Raw genomic sequence first — 25,336 nt, 5'->3', positions numbered from 1 at the left:
CTTTCTTCATGAGGGACATTTGTCCCACATGATGGAGGAATGGGTTGCTGAGGTGTGGTGGGGGAAGAGATACAAGAACAGAATGTTAGGAAAGTACAGTTTACAGAGGTAAAAGAACCATAAAGACATGAAAGAGAGTGCGACTCTGGCGAGCAATTTCAGGTAGAGTCTTTGAAGTCAAGCATAGATGTGAGAATCCAGTACAGATTATAGACCTATGAAATGTTGAGGAATTCAGCAGCGATGCAAGTGCATAACCGAATTCAAAATGTACTCAATAAAAAGCTGAAGTACAAATAAGAACATTACGTGAGCATAGCACAAGATGTGATGCAAGGAGAAATTTTAAATGCTTTTCAGGTAGGTATGGTAAATTACACTAAGGAAATATGCCGTTTGTTTCTCTCAAAATATGCAAGTGTCCTTTCCTTTAATTTTTAATAATTAAAATAATACACCTCTGTCACTGCCCTATATTCCCATTCATTAAACACATTTCAAACTGCTCTAAAAACCTGCAAAAATTTTTTCACATGGATAATCATGAGTAAAAAAATATTCTAAATAAAAATATGGATAAGAGTTAACAATTACATCAATTTAAGGTCGATCAGTATTTTGCCTCTTGATGGAAGGATTTATCCGAGTATAGCCACATATAACATCTTTTTCCCTGGTCTTCCAGATTGCCTCCGTCCGTTAACATGTTTTGGTCAATCAGAACTGAAGCACCTGCACATCTTTACTGCGACAGAAACACATTTTAAGGATGTGTACATGTTGCGATGGGCAGCTGCTAGATAGTGAACAGCAGATTTCACTCGATTTTGAATAGTCTTGCTTTCTAAAAGGACAGGTTGTTGCGCCCAGTGTTCTCCGACTCCCGACACTTTCTTGAAGAGAATTCAAAGATTAATTCTGTCTAGACTAAGCTGCACTTGTTGAATACTTTTAACTACACTTTGAAGGAGAGACAAGAAGAAGCTCTTAGCTGGAAGGGAACAGTCACCATTTTGTCTGCTCTCACACTTGACAAATTGAGTATAATTAAAAGCAGATACTCTTGTGAAGACTTAAACAGTATCAGGTATCTGAAGGAAATGGAGTAAACATCAATGTTATAGGAAAAAAAAAATGCAAATTAAAGAATCAAAATGACAGCAGATACTAATTATGTGCAATATACATTTTTCACAAGTTTTTGTAACTAAGAAACAACGTAGATTTGATAAGTCTCTTGCATGTTACATTAGGAATGGATTAAAAATCACATTTTTGACTAAATAACAGTTTAAGCTTCAGTTCTACGATGTTGATTATGGTTATTAGACTGCACATTTCTCCATAAAGAGAAGGTGGATAAATAAAAAAAACAAAATGAAAAACATCAAAAAGTGGAATGTCTTTGATGTTCCCCACAACATGGTGGGGATTAGCACTGGATATTCTTATCACATATTACATTTTGTCCCTTAACAATCTTGAAATCCAATTGATTGATTACCATGGTAAAACTTGGTAATAAGCACATTAAAGGGTCATGCTGTACTGAGGGAAAACGCAGAAAACCGGAGTAGGTTTTGCAAATTTCAGCTCTTCTCATTTTTCACCTCTATCAAGATGAGCCCCAAATCTGAAAAGTTCACACCTTTAACAAAGGGAGCGATAATTTAATTAAAATGCGCAAATGGAACAAACACTAAAAACCACATCATCCAATAAAATTATTCCTGCCCCATGCCTGGGTTAAACCGTATCAGATGCTGAGCATTTTACAACGGGCATTGCAGGGATTTTTCACATTACAATCAAACTGATCTTCAATGTAATTGTCAGTTAGATCCTTTGCAATAGATTCATTTTAGATCCCAGGGCATCACAACTCATTTGTTATATTGACTGGCGATTCCATATAAGTGGTGGTCAACAAGGCAACCCAGAACAGAAGCATCATACGGAGTTAAATGGATACCTCCTTAATATGTTCAGCAAGACTTCAGATTTCTGAAATCCTCTCTCTCATTCACCCCTCCTGGAATCCCTGTCACTTCACTCTCATAGCCCAAGCAGCATCAGCTATAATTACCTTGCTTAGAAGTTCCTGAAACCACTGCTGGCAGACACACATAATGCCCTATTCAGCCCAACCTGTCTGTGCCAGCTCTTTGGTAGAGCTATTCAATTAATCTCATCCCTCTTCTCCTTCCTTATAGCACTGTAAATTATTTTCCTTCAAGTATTTATCCCTTTTGAAAGTTACTGTTGAATCTGCTTCCATCACCCATTCAGGCAGTCATCAGCATCATCATCGGCAGTCCCTCATATCGAGGATGATTTGCTTCCACGCCAAAAAGGGATGATGAGCTCACAGGTGTTTCAATGAAGGACCTAATATTCCAGGTCCCGAACTACATGTTGAAGGGTGGAAGATGACGGTGCGTGAAATTTTTTAACATGTGGTGGCCGTTGCACACCAGCCACCACACGGGCTTGACAGAGCTAGGTCTTGGTCCAGTAGCAAGGGTTAACCAAGACGACTGGAGACCAGCTCTGAATGCACAGCAACTCAGTGTGTAAAAAAAAAGTGTTTCCTCAGCGCATGGCACTGCGAGTAATCCAAATATTACTATCTTTGAGGTCCTGCTTTTTAAACTTCCTCCCTAGCTCCTGAAACTCAATGCAGGACCTCAACTCTTTTTCTTCCAATGTTAATTGGTTCCCACATGGACCACACCTTTTGGCTGTAGCCCTTCTCCCCTCAAAATGTTCTGCACCTTCTCAGTAATGTCCTTTACCCTGGCGCCAGGTAGGCAACACACCAAGCTGGGTTCACTTCACCCTCATAGAAACATAGAACATAGAAAATAGGAGCAGCAGTAGACCATTCGGTCTTTCGAGCCTGCACCGGCATTCAATTATGATCATGGCTGATCCTCTAGCTCAATACCATATTCTGCTTTTTCCCCATACCCCTTGATGCCTTCTGTGTCTAGAAATCTATCTATCTCCCTCTTCAACATTGTGCAACTTGGCTTCCACAGCACAGCCTTCTGTGGTAGAGAATTCCACAGGTTCACGACCCTCAGTGAAAAAATGTCTCATCTCGGTCCTAAATTTTCTACCCTGTATCCTGAGACTGTGACCCCTTGTTCTAGACTTCCCAGCCAGGGGAAACATCCTCCCCACAACCAATCTGTCCAATCCAGTCAGAATTTTATACGTTTCAATGAGATCTCCTCTTATTCTTCTAAACTCGAGTGAATACAGGCCTAGTCGACCCAATCTCTCCTCAGAAGACACCAGTCCTGCCATCCCAGGAATCAGTCTGGTGAACTTTTGCTGCACTCCCTCTATGGCAAGCATATCCTTTCTCAGGTAAGGAGACCAAAACTGCACACAATACTCCAGGTGTGGTCTCACCAAGGCCCTGTATAACTGTAGTAAGACATCCTTGCTCCTGCACTCAAATCCTCTGGCAATGAAGGCCAACATACCATCTGCCTTCCTAACTGCTTGCTGCACCTACATGTTTGCTTTCAATGACTGGTGTACAAGGACACCCAGGTCTCTTTATACATCGACATTTCCCAAGCCATCACCATTTAAATAATACTTTGTCGATGTTTTTCCTACCAAAGTGGATAACTTCACATTTATCTACGTTATACTGCATCTGCCATGTGTTTGCCACTCACTCAACCTATCTAATTCGTCGTGCAGCATCTTTGCATCCTCCTCACAACTAACAATCCCACCTAGTTTTGTGTTGTCAGCAAACTTGGAAATATTACATTTGGCCCCCTCATCCAAATCATTTATATATAGTGAATAGTTGGGGCCCAAGCACCGATCCCTGTGGTACCCCCACTAGTCACTGCCCGCCATCGGAAAAAGACCCGTTTATTCCTACTCTCAGTTTCCTGTCTGTTAACCAATTTTCAATCCATGCCAATACATTGCCCCAATCCTATGTGCTTTAATTTTGTACACTAACCTCTTCTGTGGGACTTTATCAAAGGCCTTCTGAAAATCCAAATACACTACATCCACTGGTTCTCCCTTATCTATTCTATCAGTTACGTCCTCAAAAAACTCCAGTAGATTTGTCAAACATAATTTTCCTTTCATAAATCTATGTTGACCATGTCTAATCCCGTTGATATTATCGAAGTGTGCCGTTATCATATCCTTTATAATAGACTCTAGCAATTTCCCTATTACTGATGTTGGGCTAACCAGTCCGTAGTTCCCGGTTTTCTCTCTCCCTCCTTTTTTAAATAGTGGGGTTACATTTGCCACCCTCCAATCTGCAGGAACTGTTCCATAATCTGTAAAAGTTTGGAAGATGACAACCAATACATCCACTATTTCCATGGCTACCTCTTTTAGTACTCTGGGATGCAGATCATCAGGCCCTGGGGATTTATCGGCTTTCAGTCTCATTAGTTTCTCCAGCACTATTTTCTTGCTAATAATTATTTCCTTTCATTCCTCTTGGTTCCCTAGCATTTCTGGGATGTTATTTGTGTCCTCTTCCGTGAAGACAGAACCGAAGTATTTATTTAATTGTTCTGCCTTTTCCTTGTTCCCTGTTATAAATTCTCCCATTTCTGGCTGTAAAGGACCTACATTTGTCATCACTAATCTTTTTCTTTTTACATACTTGTGGAAAAACTTTTGCAGTCGGTTTTTATGTTCCTTTCAAGTTTACTCTCATACTCTATTTTTCCCCTCTTAATCAATCTCTTGATCCTTTTTTGCTGGATTCTAAACTGCTCCCAATCCTAAAGCCAAGGAAGTGGCATACAAATTGTGGCATAGAAATAGCAGCGAACCCAGGGACTGGGAGAAATGTAGAACTCAGCAGAAGAGGCTACAGGGTTTGATTAGGGCAGGGAAAATAGAGTACGAGAGGAAGCTTGCAGGGAACATTAAAATGGACTGCAAAAGCTTCTATAGATATGTAAAGAGAAAAAAAGTTAGTAAAGACAAACGTAGGTCCCCTGCAGTCAGAATCAGGGGAAGTCATAACGGGGAACAAAGAAATGGCAGACCGATTGAACAAGTACTTTGGTTCGGTATTCACTAAGGAGGAACAAACAACCTTCCGGATATAAAAGGGGTCAGAGGGTCTAGTAAGAAGGAGGAACTGAGGGAAATCCTTATTAGTCGGGAAATTGTGTTGGGGAAATTGATGGGATTGAAGGCCGATAAATCCCCAGGGCCTGATGGTCTGCAACCCAGAATACTTAAGGAAGTGGCCTTGGAAATAGCGGATGCATTGAGTCATTTTTCAACATTCCATAGACTCCTATGGAATGGAGGGTAGCCAATGTAACCCCACTTTTTTAAAAAAGGAGGGAGAGGGGAAACAGGGAAGTATAGACCGGTCAGCCTGACATCGGTCGTGGGTAAAATGATGGAATCAATTATTAAGGATGTCATAGCAGCGCATTTGGAAAGAGGTGACATGATAGGTTCAAGTCAGCATGGATTTGTGAAAGGGAAATCATGCTTGACAAATCTTCTGGAATTTTTTGAGGATGTTTCCAGTAGCGTGGACAAGGGAGAACCAGTTGATGTGGTGTATTTGGACTTTCAGAAGGCTTTCGACAAGGTCCCACACAAGAGATTAATGTGCAAAGTTAAATCACATGGGATTGGGGGTAGTGTGCTGACGTGGATTGAGAACTGGTTTGCAGACAGGAAGCAAAGAGTAGGAATAAATGGGGACTTTTCAGAATGGCAGGCAGTGACTAGTGGGGTACCGCAAGGTTCTGTGCTGAGGCCCCAGCTGTTTACATTGTACATTAATGATTTAAACGAGGGGATTAAATGTAGTATCTCCAAATTTGCGGATGACACTAAGTTAGGTGGCAGTGTGGGCTGCGAGGAGGATGCTGTGAGGCTGCAGAGTGACTTGGATAGGTTATGTGAGTGGGCAAATGCATGGCAGATGAAGTATAATGTGGATAAATGTGAGGTTATCCAATTTAGTGGTAAAAACAGAGACAGACTATTATCTGAATGGTGACAGATTAGGAAAAGGGGAGGTGCAACGAGACCTGGGTGTCATGGTACATCAGTCATTGAAGGTTGGCATGCAGGTACAGCAGGCGGTTAAGAAAGCAAATGGCATGTTGGCCTTCATAGCGAGGGGATTTGAGTACAGGGACAGGGAGGTGTTACTACAGTTGTACAGGGCCTTGGTGAGGCCACACCTGGAGTATTGTGTACAGTTTTGGTCTCCTAATTTGAGGAAGGACATTCTTGCTATTGAGGGAATGCAGCGAAGGTTCACCAGACTGGTTCCCGGGATGGCGGGACTGACATATCAAGAAAGACTGGATCAACTGGGCTTGTATTCACTGGAGTTCAGAAGAACGAGAGGGGATCGCATAGAAACGTTTAAAATTCTGACGGGTTTAGACAGGTTAGATGCAGGAAGAATGTTCCCAATGTTGGGGAAGTCCAGAATCAAGGATCACAGTCTAAAGATAAGGGGTAAGCCATTTAGGACCGAGATGAGGAGAAACTTCTTCACCCAGAGTGGTGAACCTGTGGAATTCGCTACCACAGAAAGTTGTTGAGGCCAATTCACTAAATATATTCAAAAAGGAGTTAGATGTAGTCCTCACTACTAGGGGGATCAAGGGGTATGGCAAGAAAGCAGGGATGGGGTACTGAAGTTGCATGTTCAGCCATGAACTCATTGAATGGTGGTGCAGGCTTGAAGGGCTGAATGGCCTACTCCTGCACCTATTTTCTATGTTTCTATGCTTGCTACTTTTTCTGGCAACCTTGTATAACTCCTCTTTGGATCTAATACTATCCTCAATTTCTTTTGTTAGCCATGGTTGGACCACTTGCCTTTTGTGTTTTTACGCCAGAAAGGAATGTATAACTGTTGCAATTCATGAGTCGTTTCTTAAATGTTAGCCGTTGTCTATCCACCGTCATGCCTTTTAATGAATCTTCCCAATCTATCATAGCCAATTCATTCCTCATACCTTCGTAATTTCCTTTGTTTAGATTTAGAACCCTAGTTCCGGATTGGACTACTTCACTGTCCATCTTAAAAATTCAATCATTTTATGGTCACTCTTCCCGCACAACATGACTGTTAATTAACCCCCTTCTCATTACAAAATACCCAATCTAGGATACCTATTCCCTCAACATACTGCTCTAAAAAACCATCTCGTACGCACTCCAGGAATTCATCTTCCACAGTATAATTACTAAATTGGTTTGGCCAGTCTATATGTAGATTAAACTCACCTGCGATTACTGTAATACCCTTGTTACATGTTTAATTTCCTGTTTGATGCCGTCCCCGACATTATCACTACTGTTTGGAGGCCTATAGACAACTCCCACCAATGTTTTCTGCTCCTTGATGTTCCTCCGGACTGATTCTACATCTTGATTTTCTGAGCGAATATCCTTTTCTCACTATTGCTCTAATTTCATCCTTTACTAACAACGCCACACCACCCCCTTTTCCTTTTTGCCTGTCCTTCCTAAATATCGAATATCCTTGGATATTCAGTTCCCAACCCTGGTCACCCTGCAACCATGTCTCCGTAACTGCAATTATAGCGTATCCGTTTACATCTATTTGCGCTGTTAATTCGTCGACCTTATTACGCATGCTTTGTGTATTCAGATTTGTCTTTTTAACATTAGACAGCTTAACATTATTTTGTATTATAGCCCTATTTGTCATCACTATTTTTTCTTACCTGAATCCTATTTGCTCTGTCCCTTCCTGACATAATCACGTTATCCTTACCACAATCACTTTCCTGCATTGCTTCCTTTTCTTTTTAGCATTCTAGATTTCTCTCTACTACAAATGCCCTCCACCCCCTCCCCCCCACCCTTTATTTAGTTTAAAACCCTGCCTACCTCCCTAGTTATTCGATTCGCTAGAACTCTGGTCCCAACATTGTTCAAGTGTAGTCCGTCCCCACGGAAGAGCTCTCTCTTTCACGAATATTGGTGCCAGTGCCCCACAAATCGAAACCCACTTCTCCCACACCAACCTCTGAGCCATGCATTCATCTCCATGATTCTATTGACCCTATGTCAATTTGCTCGTGGCTCAGGTAATAATGCAGAGATTATTACCTTTGTAGTTCTGCTTTTCAATTTAGTCCCTAGCTGTTCAAACTCTCAGCAGAACCTCTTTCTTAGTCCTACCTATGTCATTGGTACCTACATGTACCACGACAAATGGATCCTCCCCCGCCCACTCCAAGTTCTTCTCCAGCCCGGAGGAGATGTCCTTTACCCTGGCACTGGCTAGGCAACACAGCCTTCAGGACGCACGCTCTTGGCTGCAGAGAACCCTATCTATCCCCCGAACTATGCTGTCCCCTACTACAACCACTTGTCTCCTTACTCCCCCCACTTGAATGGCTTTCTGCATCACGGTGCCTTGGTCAGTCTGCTTATCCATCCCGCAGTCAGCACACTTGTCCACAAAGGTTGCAAGAACCTCAAATCTATTGGACAAGTGCAGGGACTGAGGCTCTGCAATACTACCTCCTGGATACCCTTACCTGCTTCACTCACAGTCACACCGTCCTGTCCCTGACCACGTGTTAATTCTAAAGTATTTAATCTAGAGGGTGTGCTTGCCTCCTGGAGCAAAAGGTCCAGGTAGCTTTCTCCCTCCCTGATGTCTTGTAATGTCTGCAGCTCGGACTCCAGCTCCTCAACTCGGAGCCGACATTCGTCAAGCCGCAGACACTTACCGCAGATGTAGTCACCCTGGACCAAAACGTCTAGAAGCTCCCACATATTGCAGCAGCACATCTCCTGTTTTCCCATTATTTTATTTAATTAATTAGTTTAGCATTAATCAAGTATTTATCCTATATAGTTTATTAGTTAAACAAATAAAGGTTCGTTTTTAGAATTTAGTTATATATTATATGTCAATTTAAAATAAAAACTTAGCCCACAATCACTACCAATCATTTACCTGCGACATTCTTCCTTTCTGCCTTAGAATTGGAACCAGCAAACATTATTTCCACCAAATTCACTTCGAATCACAAACTGTTCTTTGCTATTAACTCATCTGCTCTCCTCTTCCATATCTGCTTCTTGGCCCATCAAGAACATTGTACTAATTTCAGAGAACTTGCAACCTTTCCTTCAGCTGTCCTTGCATCTCACTTCTACTTTTACCTATAGTTTCAGGAGCTATACCTTTTCTTCAACATTATCAGCCCCATCAATCATTCACATGATCACTTCTCTTGCCTTTCTGTTTTTGGACCAATGTAATTTTCCCTGATGGCTTCTCTTTGATGCAACTCCTGAGGGAGTCTATTCTTGCTCCAAAAATATGACCTCCTTGATCTTCCAGTCGGTATCTTCCTACTTGCCAATCTTACCATTTGCTTTTGTTTTCCTTTGCCAATTTTTTTCGCCTCTGCTCCTGAAAGCTTTAACTCCTTGCTGGGAGGAGGTTCCATGGGCCGCAGTACTCTCCAGTGACTTTTTTTTTTACTGTTTGAGTCTTGACGCCAAGTGTGGACAGACTACTTGGCTGTAGGGCACATTGCAGCAGAGTTTCATCCTGTCCTTGTCTGTCATCTATACATACAAATTTCCAGCACAGCTTGCTAAACAGCTATCAAAGGAGGCCAGTTTCCCCGTCTAAAGCAGGAATACTGAGGCCAATACAGACGATCCTAACACTGCCCTAGCTGAGATAGCTAACTCAGCACAGACCAGAAAACAAACCCAAGATATTTACTCTGCATTACTCAGCTACTCCTTGAACAAACTCAAGTCTTTGGTGACCTTGTGGCTCATTGACAGCTTGCAATTTCTGTACAGTCTGTACAGGTGTTGAAACGAAACTGATCTTTTTCCCTTTTAGTAGCTTCCTGCTTGCTTAGTTCTATTCCACAGTTGTAAAGTTAAGCTGCGAAGTACAGTGTAAAAAGGTAGCCTGCATTGTGCTACAAATAGACATGAGGGAGTTGAGATGGCATTATTAAATTGAGCGCAAATCAAGAACTGCTTTAATATTATATCAACTGCAAGATGTGCATTGGTATGGAACTTGCTGTTCACCCAAAGTAACATAAGCATTCTCTCTCAGGCCAACATCCCCAGCACCGAGGCACTGACCACGTTCGATCAGATCCAATTGACGGGCCACACTGTCCGCATGCCTGATATTAGACTCCCGAAACAAGCGCTCTACTCCGACCTATATCACGCAAGAGTCCCAGGAGGGCAGAGAAAACACTTCAAGGACACCCTCAAAGCCTCCTTGAAAAAAATGTAACATCCCCACCAACGCTTGAGAATCCCTGGTCCAAGACCGCTCAAAGTGGAGAAGCATCCGGGAAGGCACCGAACAATTAAGAGTCTTTTCGTCGGGAGCACGCGGAAGCCAAGCGCAAACAGCGGAAGGAGCATGCGACAAATCAAACACCCCACTCACCCGTCCCTTCAACCACCGTCTGCCCCACCTGTGACAGAGACGGTAGATTCCGCATTGGTTTCAGTCACCTTAGAGCTCCTTTTGGTGTGGAATCAAGTCATCCTCGACTCCGAGAGAATGCCTGAGAAGAATTGAGAGTTCTTCTGCATGCCACTTCTTACTGGGTTCCCAACCTCCGGAGGAGAAAATTAGGGATGAGACTGGAGTTCACTTGTCGATCCATCTACCCAAAGCATTGGCATCCAATTCAAGTGAACCCATTCAATGACGAAAGACAAAAAATGCACGTGGCAGCTTGGTTCTACTGGTTATTATAAAAATTGTCTGCCTTTTCATTAGGTTCTCCATGAAAATATTTTATGGCGTGCATAGATACTTAAATCCTGAATACTTTGCACAATTCATTATTTTGATTCAAAATGAAAGGAAATTTTAAGAGGATGGCCTAGCCCAGAAAGAATGAGACAGCTGGCGATGCCACATTATTGCATGCTTGAAACTTTGTTCATAAAACACATTAAATAAAAAACAGGTGTAAACTGCAACATTTTTGACATTCATCTTTCTTTACTCAATGCAAAAGTAGGCACATTACACAGACAGCAGATACAACTTTGACAAGAAACTTGGTTCCATAGCTTTATTCAATCTGTAACTTTCGTCCACGGGTGGAATAGAATTGAGTTTTTTTTTTACAAGCTTGCTATCCTTTTGACTAACCTAGATTGTAATTCAAAACCATCAAAATCAGAAGTCCTGAATACACTTTAAACACATTTCTCTGGGCTTCACAAATAAAACAAAGCAAGTTAACTGAAATCACAAATGTCAGACACAATCAGAACTAGCAAAGCCCTATTCTCAAATAGCAATCTCAGAACTACAATTAATTGCTATTAACCTCAGACCACAGGCAAAGCACTATCAAAAGCAAATTATTCTTTTCACCTTATGCCCAAAATAGGATCTATTAAATAATTCAATTTTATAAGAACATAAGAAATAGGCGCAGTAGACGGCCATTTGGCCCCTCGAGCCTGCTCCGCCATTCAAGAAGTTCATGACTGATCTGATCCTCGCCTCAACTCCACTTCCCTGCCCGCTCTCCAAAACCCTTAACTCCCTTATCTTTCAAAAATCTGTCTATCACCACCTTAAATATATTCAATGACCCAGCCTCCACAGCTCTCTGGGGTAGAGAATTCCAAAGATTCACCACCCTCAGAAGAAATTCTTCCTCATTTCCGTTTTAAATGGACGACCTCTTATTCTGAAACTACACCCCCTAGTTCTAGATTCCCCCATGTGGGGAAACATCCTCGCTGCATCTACCTTGTCAAGCCCCCTCAGAATCTTATACGTTTCAATATCACCTCTCAGCCTTCTGAACTTCAATGCATATAGGCCCAACCTGCTCAATCTTTCTTCATATGGCAACCCCTTCATCTCAGGAATCAACCTTGTGAATCTTTTGGCTCTGCATGTTTCTTTAATTCTACTGTGCAAAACACTTTCAATTTTGAAACAGTGAATTTTGGCGAGGAGGGGTGGCAGCATTAACAAAATGAAACAGTATTTCGGCATTCAGCATCAGTACCAAGTAATTTGGCATAGGTTAGACAGGAAAAAAAGCTTTCTTCTCTCAACTCCTATGATATTCTTTAACCTCCATCCGACAGAAGGAATCCCTTTCGGATCCAGGCAACATTTTCCACTTAACCACACTGGTCATTTTAGTGGCATATTTGAGAAAGGCGGCTAACAATATAATTTGTATAAAAGGACAAATCTTGAAAACCCCACATACACAATTTGCAGCATTTTTTCCAAACTAGTCACAATTAGACAGGACAGTTGTTTTGAAAAGGAAAAATCAAACACAGGTAGTTTGGACCAATTATATTCCCACTTAGATGTCATGCAGCATTTATATTTCTTCAAACACATCGACAGATCAAAAACATAGCAGAACAGTTAAAATAACTTGCTCCACTTAAACTCACCAGCCCCATTTAATGGCAAGTTTCATTAGGTTAGGCAGTTGCTAAAAGAACTGCGGCATTACTAAGCAGGTTAGTTCTACTTCACAAGATGCTGCTGAACACAGAACACAGCATGGGTGTTTGAAGCCACTGAGGAACCAGCAGTCTGCCACCTGTCCTTCCAGGTGAAGGACGTGGCAAGGATTTTTAATGCAGTACTTTCATCTTTCCTCAACCACACTAAGTCACCTTGAAGTTAATGATAAGGTTGTGGTTAAGTACCAAAATGTTTTGAAGGCTTCCTTTTCTGAAGACTTCCTGTTCAACAATTTCAAATCTTCGCGGCCTGAAAATCTGTCTGCAACTCTTTTACATTCAAATTTGTTTCATTTAACTAACTTTGTTCTAGTAAAAAATACTCCTGGTCATACTGCAGTCTATCTTTAAAGATGTGTGGGACATCTGCAGTACTGCAGACTACTTATTTATCCATCTATTCAGCTTCTCCATTGTACCGAGAAGTCCCATTCCTCTTTCATCTGACATGTCAAATTATTCTGCCCTGACTTTTCAAAATGAATACATTTTCCATCTTATGAATTCTGGGTCATATAACTTCAGTGCCCCCACCCCATCCTCCGTGGAGCCTCTTGGAGCCAAGTACCAATGCCAGACTCATTCACCTCCTTTAGTCTTTTCCAATCCTGGTGTACCTTTTGGTTACAAAATCTAGAACTAGATACGATTCTTTGATTGCGGTTTCACCAATGTTTCACAGATTATCTCGCTGTATGTATAATCCACCTATCTGGCCATCAACTTTAACATTCACTTTACCTCAACAATTTCAGTCTCACCTTCAATGACAGGTCTCCAATACAAAGTCTTTGGATTAAGGCATTATATACATTGCTATATCCCTAAATACATGCTCCAATTAAGACACTTTTTTCATTTAAATGTTTTACTTTTCATCAGTATTTAATACTGTTTGTCATAGTAATATCTGTTATGGCACATTGATGCATCAACAGTGTGGTAGAATTTAGGGCATTACACCTGAAATTCCCCTTGGTGAATTGCCAATCCATCACTTGGAGATACTAGAAAAGTGCATAGCTCTCGTAGGATATTGGCAGAGGCTTGGAAAAGAACATCTGACCATCTCACCATAAAATACAGACCATTTATCATTTGTTTATGTGTTAAATACTTTAAAATTTCCAGTCAATTATATTAATCTTCAAGGCACATCTGTTTATCTCCTCTACACAATTTCATCAGCTCCAATGCTAATCACAATGATCTTGGTAAACAATTTCCTTCTATTTTGCTCTGCCACATCAGATCCTCTGCTCTCTGCACTCAAACAAGATTTGCGATTTTGGCAGTACATCTTCCATTCTCTTCAAGAGGTGGGTCTCTGAACTCATCCCCGTCCAATAGAGGCTCTTCAATTTCTTTCACTGGAACTCTTGACTTGTACCTCTTATTCTTCCCTTCCTTCTTAGTTGGAATTAAAGACCTCAAGCCAAAGGCACTATTCAAAGAGAAGCAGGGGAGTTCTGCACAGTTACTGTGCTGTCTTTCAGATGAGACAGTAAACAGTGGTCCCGATGCCCTCTCAGGTGGAGGGAAAAGATCTCATGCCACTATTCGAAAAGTAGCAGGGGAGGTCTCCCTGGTCAATATTTATCCCTCAAGCAACAGAAAAAGAGATTATCTTGTCATTCGTAGGACCTTGTTGGGTGCAAATTGGCTGTCACATTTCCCTGCATTACAACAGTAACTACATTGCAGAAATAATTAGCTGTGAAGCACTTTGGGACGTCATGAGGTCTTGAAAGGTGCTATATAAACACAAGTTCTTTCTTACACTAGCGATAACTTGACCGTTGGAATACTTTCTCCAAACCTTCAAAGAAGAATGTACATTAGTGGTGTTCTTGAACATAGAAATATCATTTAATAAGGTTTGGCACAATGGCCTATGATACACCAGTTCACAGATCAATATACCCAGTGAGCTGATTCAATGGCTATCAATTTTACTGGCTGAGTACACAATTAATGTTAAGAATGGGGACAGCGATCTCAACCAGGTTTTATCCAATGGCAGGAGTTGTTTAGGGCTTAGTTCTCAGCCCATTCCTGTTGCTCATATGATGACATTCAAACACCTGAACAAATGAGTTTGCTGATGGCATCACTATCTGACCATTCTCCTCAAGCATCAGAAAAGTTCCAGAGATACCTGGATGATCTGGAAGAATGAGCAAACCAACGGTGAATTCTATTTAACCCCAGAAACTCGCACGCTGTGCTATCCTCCAAAACAAGTTAAGCACAAGGAAAGCGATGCGAGGACTTAGCTGCTGTTAAAATGAATCATATCAGCAGACAGCCAAAGTCCCTGGGCAAAACTTTCCAGAGGAATATGGCATGGATACAGCTCATCAACAATATCACCGCCTCTGTGGAAACAGTCACTGAGTCAGCCCCAGAACATTGCTTAGACTAAAAAGCCCTGGAATATGGCCATCCAGCTTGGTGCACAGCAAGTCAGCCACAGATTAAGAGGCTACAAACGATCCAGAACCAAGCAATTTGGTGGCACTGCAACTCTCGTGCTTCACCCGCTCAAACTATCTGCACAACATTTGTGCATTCCAAACAACGGAAGGCTCCAGAGACTCCGGCTGGGGTGCCTGCACAACATATGGACCAACATGCCATTGTCACTACTGACACAGGAAAGAATCTACACAGTTAGTGCAGTGTAGCAGATTTGTCTGGGGGGGGTGACAGACTTCAGTAACAATCCATCAGAGAGCGAATTATAGCACAGGGTCAACTGAGTGACACCAGAATCAACACTGCTCAAAATTGATCGCTACAAATTCAATGTCCAATATGAATTGGGCAACAAACCCCAGGTCACCCTTAGCAATAGGACTAGGTATCACTCAACGTTACTCAGAATCAGAATACCAGATATAGGCATTGCTCTACCAAGCATCGGTTCCAATAAAACTCTATTGGGGGAAACTGGGAAAGGAGAACAAAGGGAAAATCTGGTGAAAGAAGTTTCACAGCCACAGAAACAAAAAGCACCAGGAGCCCTAGTTGCTGCACAGGATAAAAAAAAATTTTTTTTTTTTAAATCGCCATTTCAAGTGCCCTTGATGGCGGCATGAGGAACATCATGGTGGCAGCCTGGTCATCACCAGGCCTCATTATATGCTTTTCCTTGCAATGCATTCTCATGCCGCTCATTGCCAGGAAATCCATTCTAAGGCATTGATGTATCATGATAAATTCAGTGTGTACAAACTTTGAGCTTGACAACATAGTATTATAGAGACCAAATCTACACGATGTATTTTTCAAACAGATTTTTCTTTGAAGAGAAGATAACACATTTAGAGGAAAGTATCAAACTCAGTCTACATAATCTTAAAGTTGCATTTTAGTAACATGCAGTTTTTACTGTTTGAATTCTTGGGTCCAAGAAAAGTTCCATCAAGCCTGGGCTTATCAGTTTTTTAGTTTCTCAGCTCAAGCACTGGGCCACTGAAAAAACATAAGGAACCAGATTCCTGAAAAATTAACCCCAAATAATATTTTCAAACTCAGCTCTCTAATGGCTCAGCAGATTTATGCAGTGATAGCCGAGCCTTTCAGACCAAAAGATTACTAGGTTTAATCGCCAGTCTGTGTTCAGTTACCTCAGCCATTATGGGAGGAGTATTGCAACAGGCCTCGGTACTCCTGGATCAACCAGAGGGCAAACTGGTCAGGCTTCCTGCCTTCAAGCGATAGGCAGTGACCCCTGCTGGAAATACATGCATGTGGACATCAGGACAGGGCAGTACCTATTTCAGTTGTGATACCCCCTAAATTCGCACCGTGCCACAATTCATTCCCAAGTTTTATTTATGAATACTGCTCATTTGAGTGAAGTGCAAGAATGTGCCTGGCGGCCATGGAACCACATCCCAGCAAGGAGTCAATGATTTCAGGATGGGCGAGGGATGCAAGGGAAGTGGTGGGGGGTGGGGTGAAATTGGCAATATTAGGGTTAATGGACATCATAGCATCTCAAGTGCATGATACGGTGAGTTACTTTGGTATTTTGAAAAACGTTGTCATTTGATTGGCTATAAGCTGGCTCCCCACGCTACATTTTCAGCAGAAAAGGAATGAAAGAAAGGCTGAAACAGTAGCACCCATGTTTTCACTGTCAAATAGAAAAACGGCTGCCTACAAGCAAGGAAACCCAGCAACAGCTTCCCGAAGAGGGCATCAGGACCAGGAAATGAATATGTTAAGGGTCAAAAAACTTTTTATTCCTACTGTCGGGTATGTACCACTGCTCTTTGAAATAGACTTTAACAGTTTGCTTTAAGTTACTTCCATCATTTCTTACAGATACATAATTATATAGCGTCTTTGAAAGAAGCTCCAAAACATTTGAAGACTGGTAATCTGGCAAATGTTGAATGATGAGAACTAAATATTTGCCAAGCCTGGGATATAGCCTCAATATGCAATTGAAAATGTGTATAGTCTCTTGAATCTTGTGTGTATATGCACTGGCCTATCTATCTAGCCTGAGGAAACTGGTGGTTGAAGAACGGCATTACATTTTTTTTTAAGTATTTGCACAACGACCTGAAACAACAAATTACTTTCTCAATTATAATGAGAAATGCTGGTTATGAGCAAAGAATGACACACAAAAACAAACCAAAAAGTATTAAATCTTTACGGTACATGTAAAGGAGTAGGGAAACTCTGTTCTGCTCCAAAATTGAATGAGGGACAAAATACAAACAAAACTCACCTGGTCTGAGGAAAGTGATCAAGAAGATCCCACAAAGTCAAACTAGACTGAAAGAGATGCTGAAGCCTGGATCCATCTTCTAGCTGCAAAGCAATCCGAACCTAAAGAAGAATCAGTAACAAATATATCAAATATTTGTAAATTACACTGATTATTCAATTATAATCACAACTCCTTTGATTGAAATATTAAATCAAGGCCACCCCAATATGGAACATGGGGTATTTTTCTCCTCTCTCAATTCCCACCTAAAACTGAAGATCATTGTTAGTCTTGGCACCAAACCACAACTTTTCAACATGGTTGTGAGCTCCTTCCTCCTCTTTCCTTAAAAACAAACAGGTATTACCCTGTCAATAGGTACCCTTTCTATCAAGTTATTCCCTTTCCCAATCCATAACCAGAAATCCAAAATCTAAATCCAAATAAAAATCTATGAACAAATAAGGTTCCTATAAAAAAAAATTCAAAATACGTCACATAAAAGCTTTTGATTCTACACCCGTGATAGAAGTTTACAGCACAGAAGACCATTCACTCCAACCTGCTACACAAACCAAAACTATCCCAATAGCGCTCTCCCTACAGCCATATCGCTTCCTCAGTTTTAAACGTTTATTTGCTTTGCCCTTAAGCCTCTGCTTCAACTACTGAGGCAAAGCAGTACCAGCTCTAATAACTATCTGCATAAATGCATTTCTCCTCTCAGCAACTTAAAAAAATAACCCCTTGACACTTACTTCTCAACCAGTGGAAACAGTATTTCCCCATTTACTCTATCAAAACATTTCATAATTTAAAATACCTCAAAACTGTGCACCGTACTCAAACTAAAGCCTAACTATTGCAGTTTAAGTTGAAAATCTTGAAGCAACTTGGTATATTATGCCTGGAGAGAAAGGATCATGCCTGTGGATTAACAATTAATAAAAGCTAGGATGGTCTTCAAGACCACAATTCTGCCTTCTTTGAATCGAAAGAGGGACATGTATGGAATATACCGTTAGCATACTGAAAGCATGTAGCCAAGGAGATAAATTACTGATTGTATGCTTTTCTTTATAAAAACACAAGATTACTAGAGGAAAGATTCTGTTACTTTCCAACCAAAGGCAGTTGTCTCGGTTAGTATAAGTCAGGAGGTCATGGCCTGAAGTCCCACTCCCACTTGAGCAGATGAGTAGTACGAAGGAGAGCTACACTGTTGGAGGTGTTAAACAGAGGCCTTTTCTGCTCGTGCAGATGGGTATTAAAAGGTTATATGGCACCATTTGAAAAAGAAAAGCAGGCAATTCTCCCAATGACCTCGCCAACATTCCGCCCTCAACCAACACCTTAAAGCAGTTCAACTGATCACTCATCGCATTGCTACTTGTGAAATGTTTTGCTGCATTTGCAACGTCAGGTGTGCCAGAGGTGTGAAGGAAATTCATTGGTGTTTTGGAACATTGCAGAGACATGATGAGGTGCTATATAAATCATAGAATCATAGAAATTTTCAGCACAGAGAAGACCATTTTGGCCCATCGTGCCCGTGCCAGCCAACAAAGAGCTATCCAGCCTAATCCTACTTTCCAGCTTTTGGTCCGTAGCCCTGTAGGTAACGGCACTTTAAGTGCACATCCAAGTACTTTTTAAAAATGTGGTGAGGGTTTCTGCCTTTGCCACCCTTTCAGGCAGTGAGTTCCAGACCCCACCACCCTCTGGGTGAAGACATTTCCCTCAAATCCCCTCTAAACCTTCTACCAACTACTTGAAATCTATGCCCCCTGGTTATTGACCCCTGCTAAGGAAAATAGGTCCGTCCTATCCACTCTATCTAAGCCCCATATAATTTTATACTCCTCAATGTCTCCCCTCAGCCTCCTCTGTTCCAAAGAAAACAACCCCAGCCTATCCAATCTTTCCTCATAAATCCAAGGCTTTCTTTCAGTTTCTTTCTTTCTTTCAGTTCGACCAATATGAATAACCACTCTAGGCTAGATGCCCAACCAATAATGACCAGCGCCAACATGGCATGTCATGGCAAAGGATAAACACCATCCAGTCGTGTTCTGGGTGGTCAACAAGGGCGGTCTGGTGCATCGTTGGACAAGTCAACTAGCTTAATCATACTGAAGAAGTGTGATTAAGATAGTTGACTTGTCCAACGATGCTTGCAAATGGTGGATTTAAAAACCTAGAAGCTGCACTAAGCTGTGTGCTGTGACTGGTAAATTCATGCCAGAATTCCAAACTTTAGTAAAAGAGAAAGATTGCAAAGTTTCATACTGAATGGTGGTAGATGTTAAGTAAATATACACATACTGTGAATTTATCTGTATTGTGCGCAATCATTTTCTACTAAAATTAGTGCATGCGGCTAAAACAATGTTACCCTAACCACGCCTGTGACTAATCAGCAATTCCTATTGGACAACACTGACCGATTAGGACATGATCTTTCATCGGAAATTGTATGCTATATATTCAAATCCTATATAACTTCAGAACATTAGACATTATTTCCCCTTTCAGATATTTCCAACATCTTCCATTTTATTTCAAATTTCCAGCACTGAGTTTTAAGTTTCCGCAATAAGGATGGTGAATCTGGGAAGTGGAAATGTCGCATCAAAACAGAAAGGGATGTTCTTCTGAGTTTGCAGTTAGTTGTGGCAGTTTTACTCTTTACCTGGCAGCACTCCATGCTGATATTGAATGCCTAAAATGTCACGGTTCTTCCCCAGAAGTAGCTTCCTTCACCTTAATCATGACAAAAATTCTTTCCCCAGGACAAACACTCATCAGGAGCAAAACTCAACTCGACCCTTGAAGGTACTTTCTTCACTCTTGCGTCCTTCATCCTCAACTGAGAAGATTCAATAGTTAAGGGTTTCTATGCACAATGTGGCAGCAGCAGCAAGGGGACTCAGCTTGCTGCTCTTCTTCCCTGGCCGAAATTCTGGAAACTAAAATCCCATGTGCAAGCATACACTGTATGCCACAGCACATCAATGCACCAGCACTAATGTCATCACTAGAATTCTGGGAGGATAACATTTTTCACTAGGATCTCAGTAAAACTTTAATAACGGGAGTATGCCCGCCGTACTGTGCAATGTCATGCTATGTCCATTTGACCCAACATTACAATTATGGCTTTTGTCCTTACTAATTCAGGAAGTTTCTGGAATGAGCATTTTGAGCAGTATAACATGAAGCTCTGGTGGCTGGAACAATTACAAATAAAGAATATTGCACATTATACATTAAAATATATCGGTTTGGAAGTACGATCTTTGTTAAAACATATTGGTACCAATACATTAAACAGGCCTGGGTATAACAGTGAATATTCAGCAGCACCTATCCATTTTGAAAGTTCAATTTTAAAAACTAATGATACAATATTGTATCTAGCTGTTAAAATTGTACAAATGAGCATGCAAAACCTTTATCAGATCTGTTTCCCCTCGTATAATAAAAGATAATGGCATTGATGCTAACTATGAAATAGTTTTTGTATTAAACGAGAAAGATTATTTTGAAACAAATACCACTATGTTCTTGGAAGAAGCTTGCTGTCCCTCATACGGGGCTCAATTTTGCCCAAGCCTGTTTTCTGGCGCATTGCCAGCGTTACGCCCGTTTTTCTTGGCCAGAAATATTTTGCCAAAGTTTCCCAGATGTATCATTCAAATTTGGTACCACGCAGTGTGTCCAGTCACCTGGGGGGCGAAAAAATATTGCCACACCTTCTGCGCAAGCGTGACAAAAAAAGTGACTTTTTGATGTTATTTCAATGGCCATGCATGCGCAGTACAACTCCGAGCTGGCAATCGGCCATTTTTAAAGAGCCAGTTGTGTGAGAAGGAGTGCTCAGAGCTGGAGCAATACAAGATGCAACGCAGTGCAAGGACCAAGAATATCTTACAGGATGAAGTGGAGGCACTAGTTACTATGATTGGGACCAAATGGCAGGAGCTGGACACCAGCATTAGTCACATAAAAGTTCCACACAAGGAAATGAAGAAACGCTGGAACCAACTTGCAGAAGATTACTGTGCAATGGTGACCACCATGAGATCCGGAGGCCAGTGTAAAAAGAAGTGGCAGGACCTTGGTCAAGTAGTCAGTGTAAGTAATATTTTCATTTATTCAATGGATTGAAATTGTAAATTTGACCAGCTGTATATGTCCCACCCAGCAGAAAGACACCCTCTCTAAAAAGTTGCATTTTCATCTTTGCAGAGGAAGGTGGCACATAATAGAAGGGAAAGAACTCCAACAGGGAGGAGGCTTGGCAAATCTGCAGCCACTGACACCATTGGAAGAGAGGATCGCTGCTTTGATGGGTCCTGCCTGGAGAAAAGCAACCACCACTGCACAAGCTAGGCCCACACTTGAGGAAGGGCAAGTCCTGCAAATTCCATAGTCTAGCTTTGCTAAATATTAAGTACTGCGCGGGCTAGGCATGCTTCGGTTCCTGGGGATGCAATATGCTATCATTCCTCGTGGTCTTTCAAATCAGCCTGCTGCCTGCACTGTGAGAGCCTACTCATGCCACCCACCCTGCCCCCTCCTCTGCTGCTAACCATTTGTCTGTGTTCTGTTATATTTTGCAGAACTTGAGGCCGACCCTGACTATGCAGAAGAAGTTTCATACGAGGATCTTCCAATCTCACCATCCAGACCAAGAGCATAGGGGTGAGGTGCCACCCATTGAGCTGCCAGCCCCTTCTGTGACTCGTGGTTTGAATGTGGGTGGGACATTCCATGGTTTCCTAATGTCCAAGGCTGCGGATCCCAGTGGTGGGGCACACCCAGGGCCCCACCTCCCGAGGCTGCGGGTTCCAGTGGTATGGTGCAACGAGGAACACCCAGGGCCCCACCTTCCGAGGCTGCAGGTTCCAGTGGTATGGTGCAACGAGGCACACCCAGAGCCCCACCGTCCGAGGCTGTGGGTCCCAGGGGTGGGGTGCGAGCCACACCCATGGGAAGGAGGGGAAGGAGAGCTCGACTGTGCGCTCCTGAAGTGCAGGATCTAACAGATGTGGTTCAGATGACAGCAATGAGTGGGGAAAGCATTGGCCTTACGCGATCACTCCTGGACACCATCAGTGGGGTGGGTGATGAGGTAATGGGATTGTCTGGAGAAATAACAGCAATCTCACGAGAAATGGGAAAGATGTCTGGGACCATGAATGAGGGAATATCTCAGTCAGTTGAAACCATGTCAGTGGCCAAGAGGGAGGGACTGTCACAGGTAGTTGAGAGAGTTTTGCTCAACATGAGGGAGGGAATGTTGCAGGTCGTTAAGACACTGCCAGGGCGCATGAGGGACCACATATTGGAGTTAGCTGCTGCAAAAGGGAACACGGCCAGACCTGGTGCCCATTGACAGAATCAACTGCCACTCCAATCCTCACACCAGCCTCTGAAGAGCCCCAAGCCGGGCCCTCCACATTGCCGCCTGCCGACCCCCCCCACGCTCAACAGGTGCGCATTACCAGAGATCTTAGAAAGAATAAGCTTGGTACCAACCCCAGAAACAGTGCGCCACCGCCTACGGGCAGAGGTGATGGAACAAACATGGTAAGCGGTCTTAGAATAAGGAGGAGGAGTGATGGGTGTAGCTTTTCTTCGCTGCTGCTTTGTTATTATTGTTACTGTTAATACTGTTGCTCTCAAATTAAGAGATTTTTGTCAGTTATGTAAATTTACAAGTTTAAAAGTTAGTAAGTGATCTTAGAGTTTGTAAGTGATCGTAATTGAAAACTTTAAAGTTTGATTCAAAAATAATTTTATTAAAGTTATGTACAAAGAACTGTTAAACTTTTGAATAAAATATACTTTACATTAAATCTGAATCATTTCCATTATTTGTTCCATTATTAACACAACTTTTGAAGTAATCAAGAATCATTTCCATCATTTGTCCATTAACACAACATAACATTACAGAACAGGTCCAAACAGTAAACATATGGTCCATGTGTAACAGTTGTCGATGAGTTGCTGGCACAAGGCTCAAGCAATCGTTAAAGGGGCACGATGGCCCGCCCTCCTCTGCCGTCATGCTCCAGGTTCAGGTACTTGCATGGCTTCCTTGTCCTCCTGCTCATTATCTGTATCTTCCTCATCATTATCAGCCACTCTCACCGCAGGTGGACCTTCTCCTACCAGCTGCTGCTGCCTTATGATAGCGAAGTTATGCAGCATACAACAGTGAACTGACCGACAATCTCAGGCGAGTTTAGCAAGTAGCCTCCAGAATGGTCCAGGCATCAGAAACGCTGTTTCAACATGCCAATGGTCTTCTCTATGATGCTGTGCGTTGCAATGTGCGACATATTGTAGTCCTGGTCAGCTTCCGTCCGGGTTACCTGTAGGGGCGTCATGAGCCAGGTGGTGAGGCCGTATCCTTTGTCCCCCAGCAGCCAGCTCTGCCCTTCTGGCTGCCCCTGAATCATGACAGATATAACGCTCTGATGTAGGATGAACACATCATGGGTGCTCCCAGAGTATCTTGCATCGACTGACCTGATGCAATGCATGTTGTCACACGCGAGCTGTACATTAACAGAGTGGAAGCCTTTTCTGTTCCTGTACATCTTGGAATCCTCCAAAGGTGCTCGCAAGGCGATATAGGTATAATCTATGCAGTTCTGTACCTTTGGGAAGCCAGCAATCCTGGAGAAGCCCACAGCCCTGTCACACATTGCCTGGACGGTCATGGGGAACTTTATGTAGTCATTCCTCCGTACATTTACTGCAGCTGTCACCTGCTGAATGCAGACATGTGTTGCATTTTGAGATGGCGCACATATTCCCAGATGTAGCTTGAAACGATCCAGATGCATAGAATGAAAGTGCAGCTGTAATCTTCACTTCAACTGACAAAGCAGTCCTCCTGATGCTTCTAGGTTGCAGGTCCGCTTTCACCAATTCACAGATCTCAGTTACAACTTCTTTCGGAAACGCAGCCTTCTGACAGTCTGCATCACTCAGGTGCAGGTACGAACGCCTGTCTCGATATACTCGCCGTGGGTAAGGCCACCTGCCCAGCACCCTACTGGCTCTGATGTTCCTCATGCGATGACATCGAATCAATTGTCTCCTACGTAGCACCATCATGCAGAAGGCTCGCACAAGGTATTGCGCCCATAGTTAAACTTTACCTTTGCAAGCTCAAAATGGCAGGGATAGGTTCTTTGTTCTCTCTCCCAGAGGTCCATATGGATGGACCACACCCAGGTTTTGTGACTTCTCCTTCCCCTCCTCCCTCCTCCCCTACCCCCAAAACTCATTGCAGTCTTGTGCCTCGTGCAGAAGCCTTCCGATCGACATCTCCCTCCCCGGGCAGTGTAACTCACCAGAAGGCTTTTCGGGACTGGCCAGATACGCCGACCTAAGATAAAAATTTTGGGGGCAAACAGTGAAAAATGCTGAAAGCTGGCGCAAACATGAGTACATGCCCCCTAAAAAATCTAACCTAGAAAAATTGTATCTGAAACAGTTACGCCAGCACAGATTCCAGGGGGAGGGGGGGGGGCTTTGAATTGAATAATTATGCCCAAAAAAACGGCGCGTGCCAAAATAGCGGCGCAAATGACCAGGAAAATGGAGCCTACGGTTACATGCCATACCATGGGTATCTACAACATGCCCGAAACACTGCAGACAATCGGCTACAACAGATGTAGGGGAAAAATATATGTTTACGGAAACCAGAAATTACAGTTTGTCCTGGGCTATTAATAACAAGTTGTTTTGGAAAAAAGCAGTATTTATGGAAAAGAATGATTCATTCAATAACAATAAAGGATGTTCTTAACCAGTCACCAGTTTCTCTCAAAATGTCCATGACATATCACAACCCATTAGGCTTGGAAGTCCTTTCATGTGGTTCCTTCATGGGGTTGGAACAATGCTCCAGAGCTTGGTTTATTCCAGACAGGTTTGAGATTTGAAGTCACACTGGAGGCCCAAACTCCAACCCATACATCTATTTCACTCCCGAAGCCTTGTCCCCCTCAGATCATAAAGCGT

The 25,336-nt window shown here is 42.4% G+C and overlaps 1 protein-coding gene across 1 annotated transcript in view; it reads right to left on the bottom strand.

The window, feature by feature from the left end:
- Positions 1-25,336, bottom strand: part of aspscr1 (ASPSCR1 tether for SLC2A4, UBX domain containing) — a 250,293-nt gene that overhangs the window by 192,330 nt on the left and 32,627 nt on the right. Inside the window, exon 4 of the mRNA XM_070857832.1 lies at positions 17,303-17,403. Within this exon, the coding sequence (XP_070713933.1) occupies positions 17,303-17,403 (101 nt within the window). The remainder of the gene's footprint in view (positions 1-17,302; positions 17,404-25,336) is intronic.

This window comes from Pristiophorus japonicus, chromosome 16, assembly GCF_044704955.1.
Source record: "Pristiophorus japonicus isolate sPriJap1 chromosome 16, sPriJap1.hap1, whole genome shotgun sequence".
NCBI lineage: Eukaryota > Metazoa > Chordata > Chondrichthyes > Pristiophoridae > Pristiophorus > Pristiophorus japonicus.
Note: the sequence above shows the minus strand (reverse complement) of the source record. Positions and strands in the feature narration are given on the sequence as shown.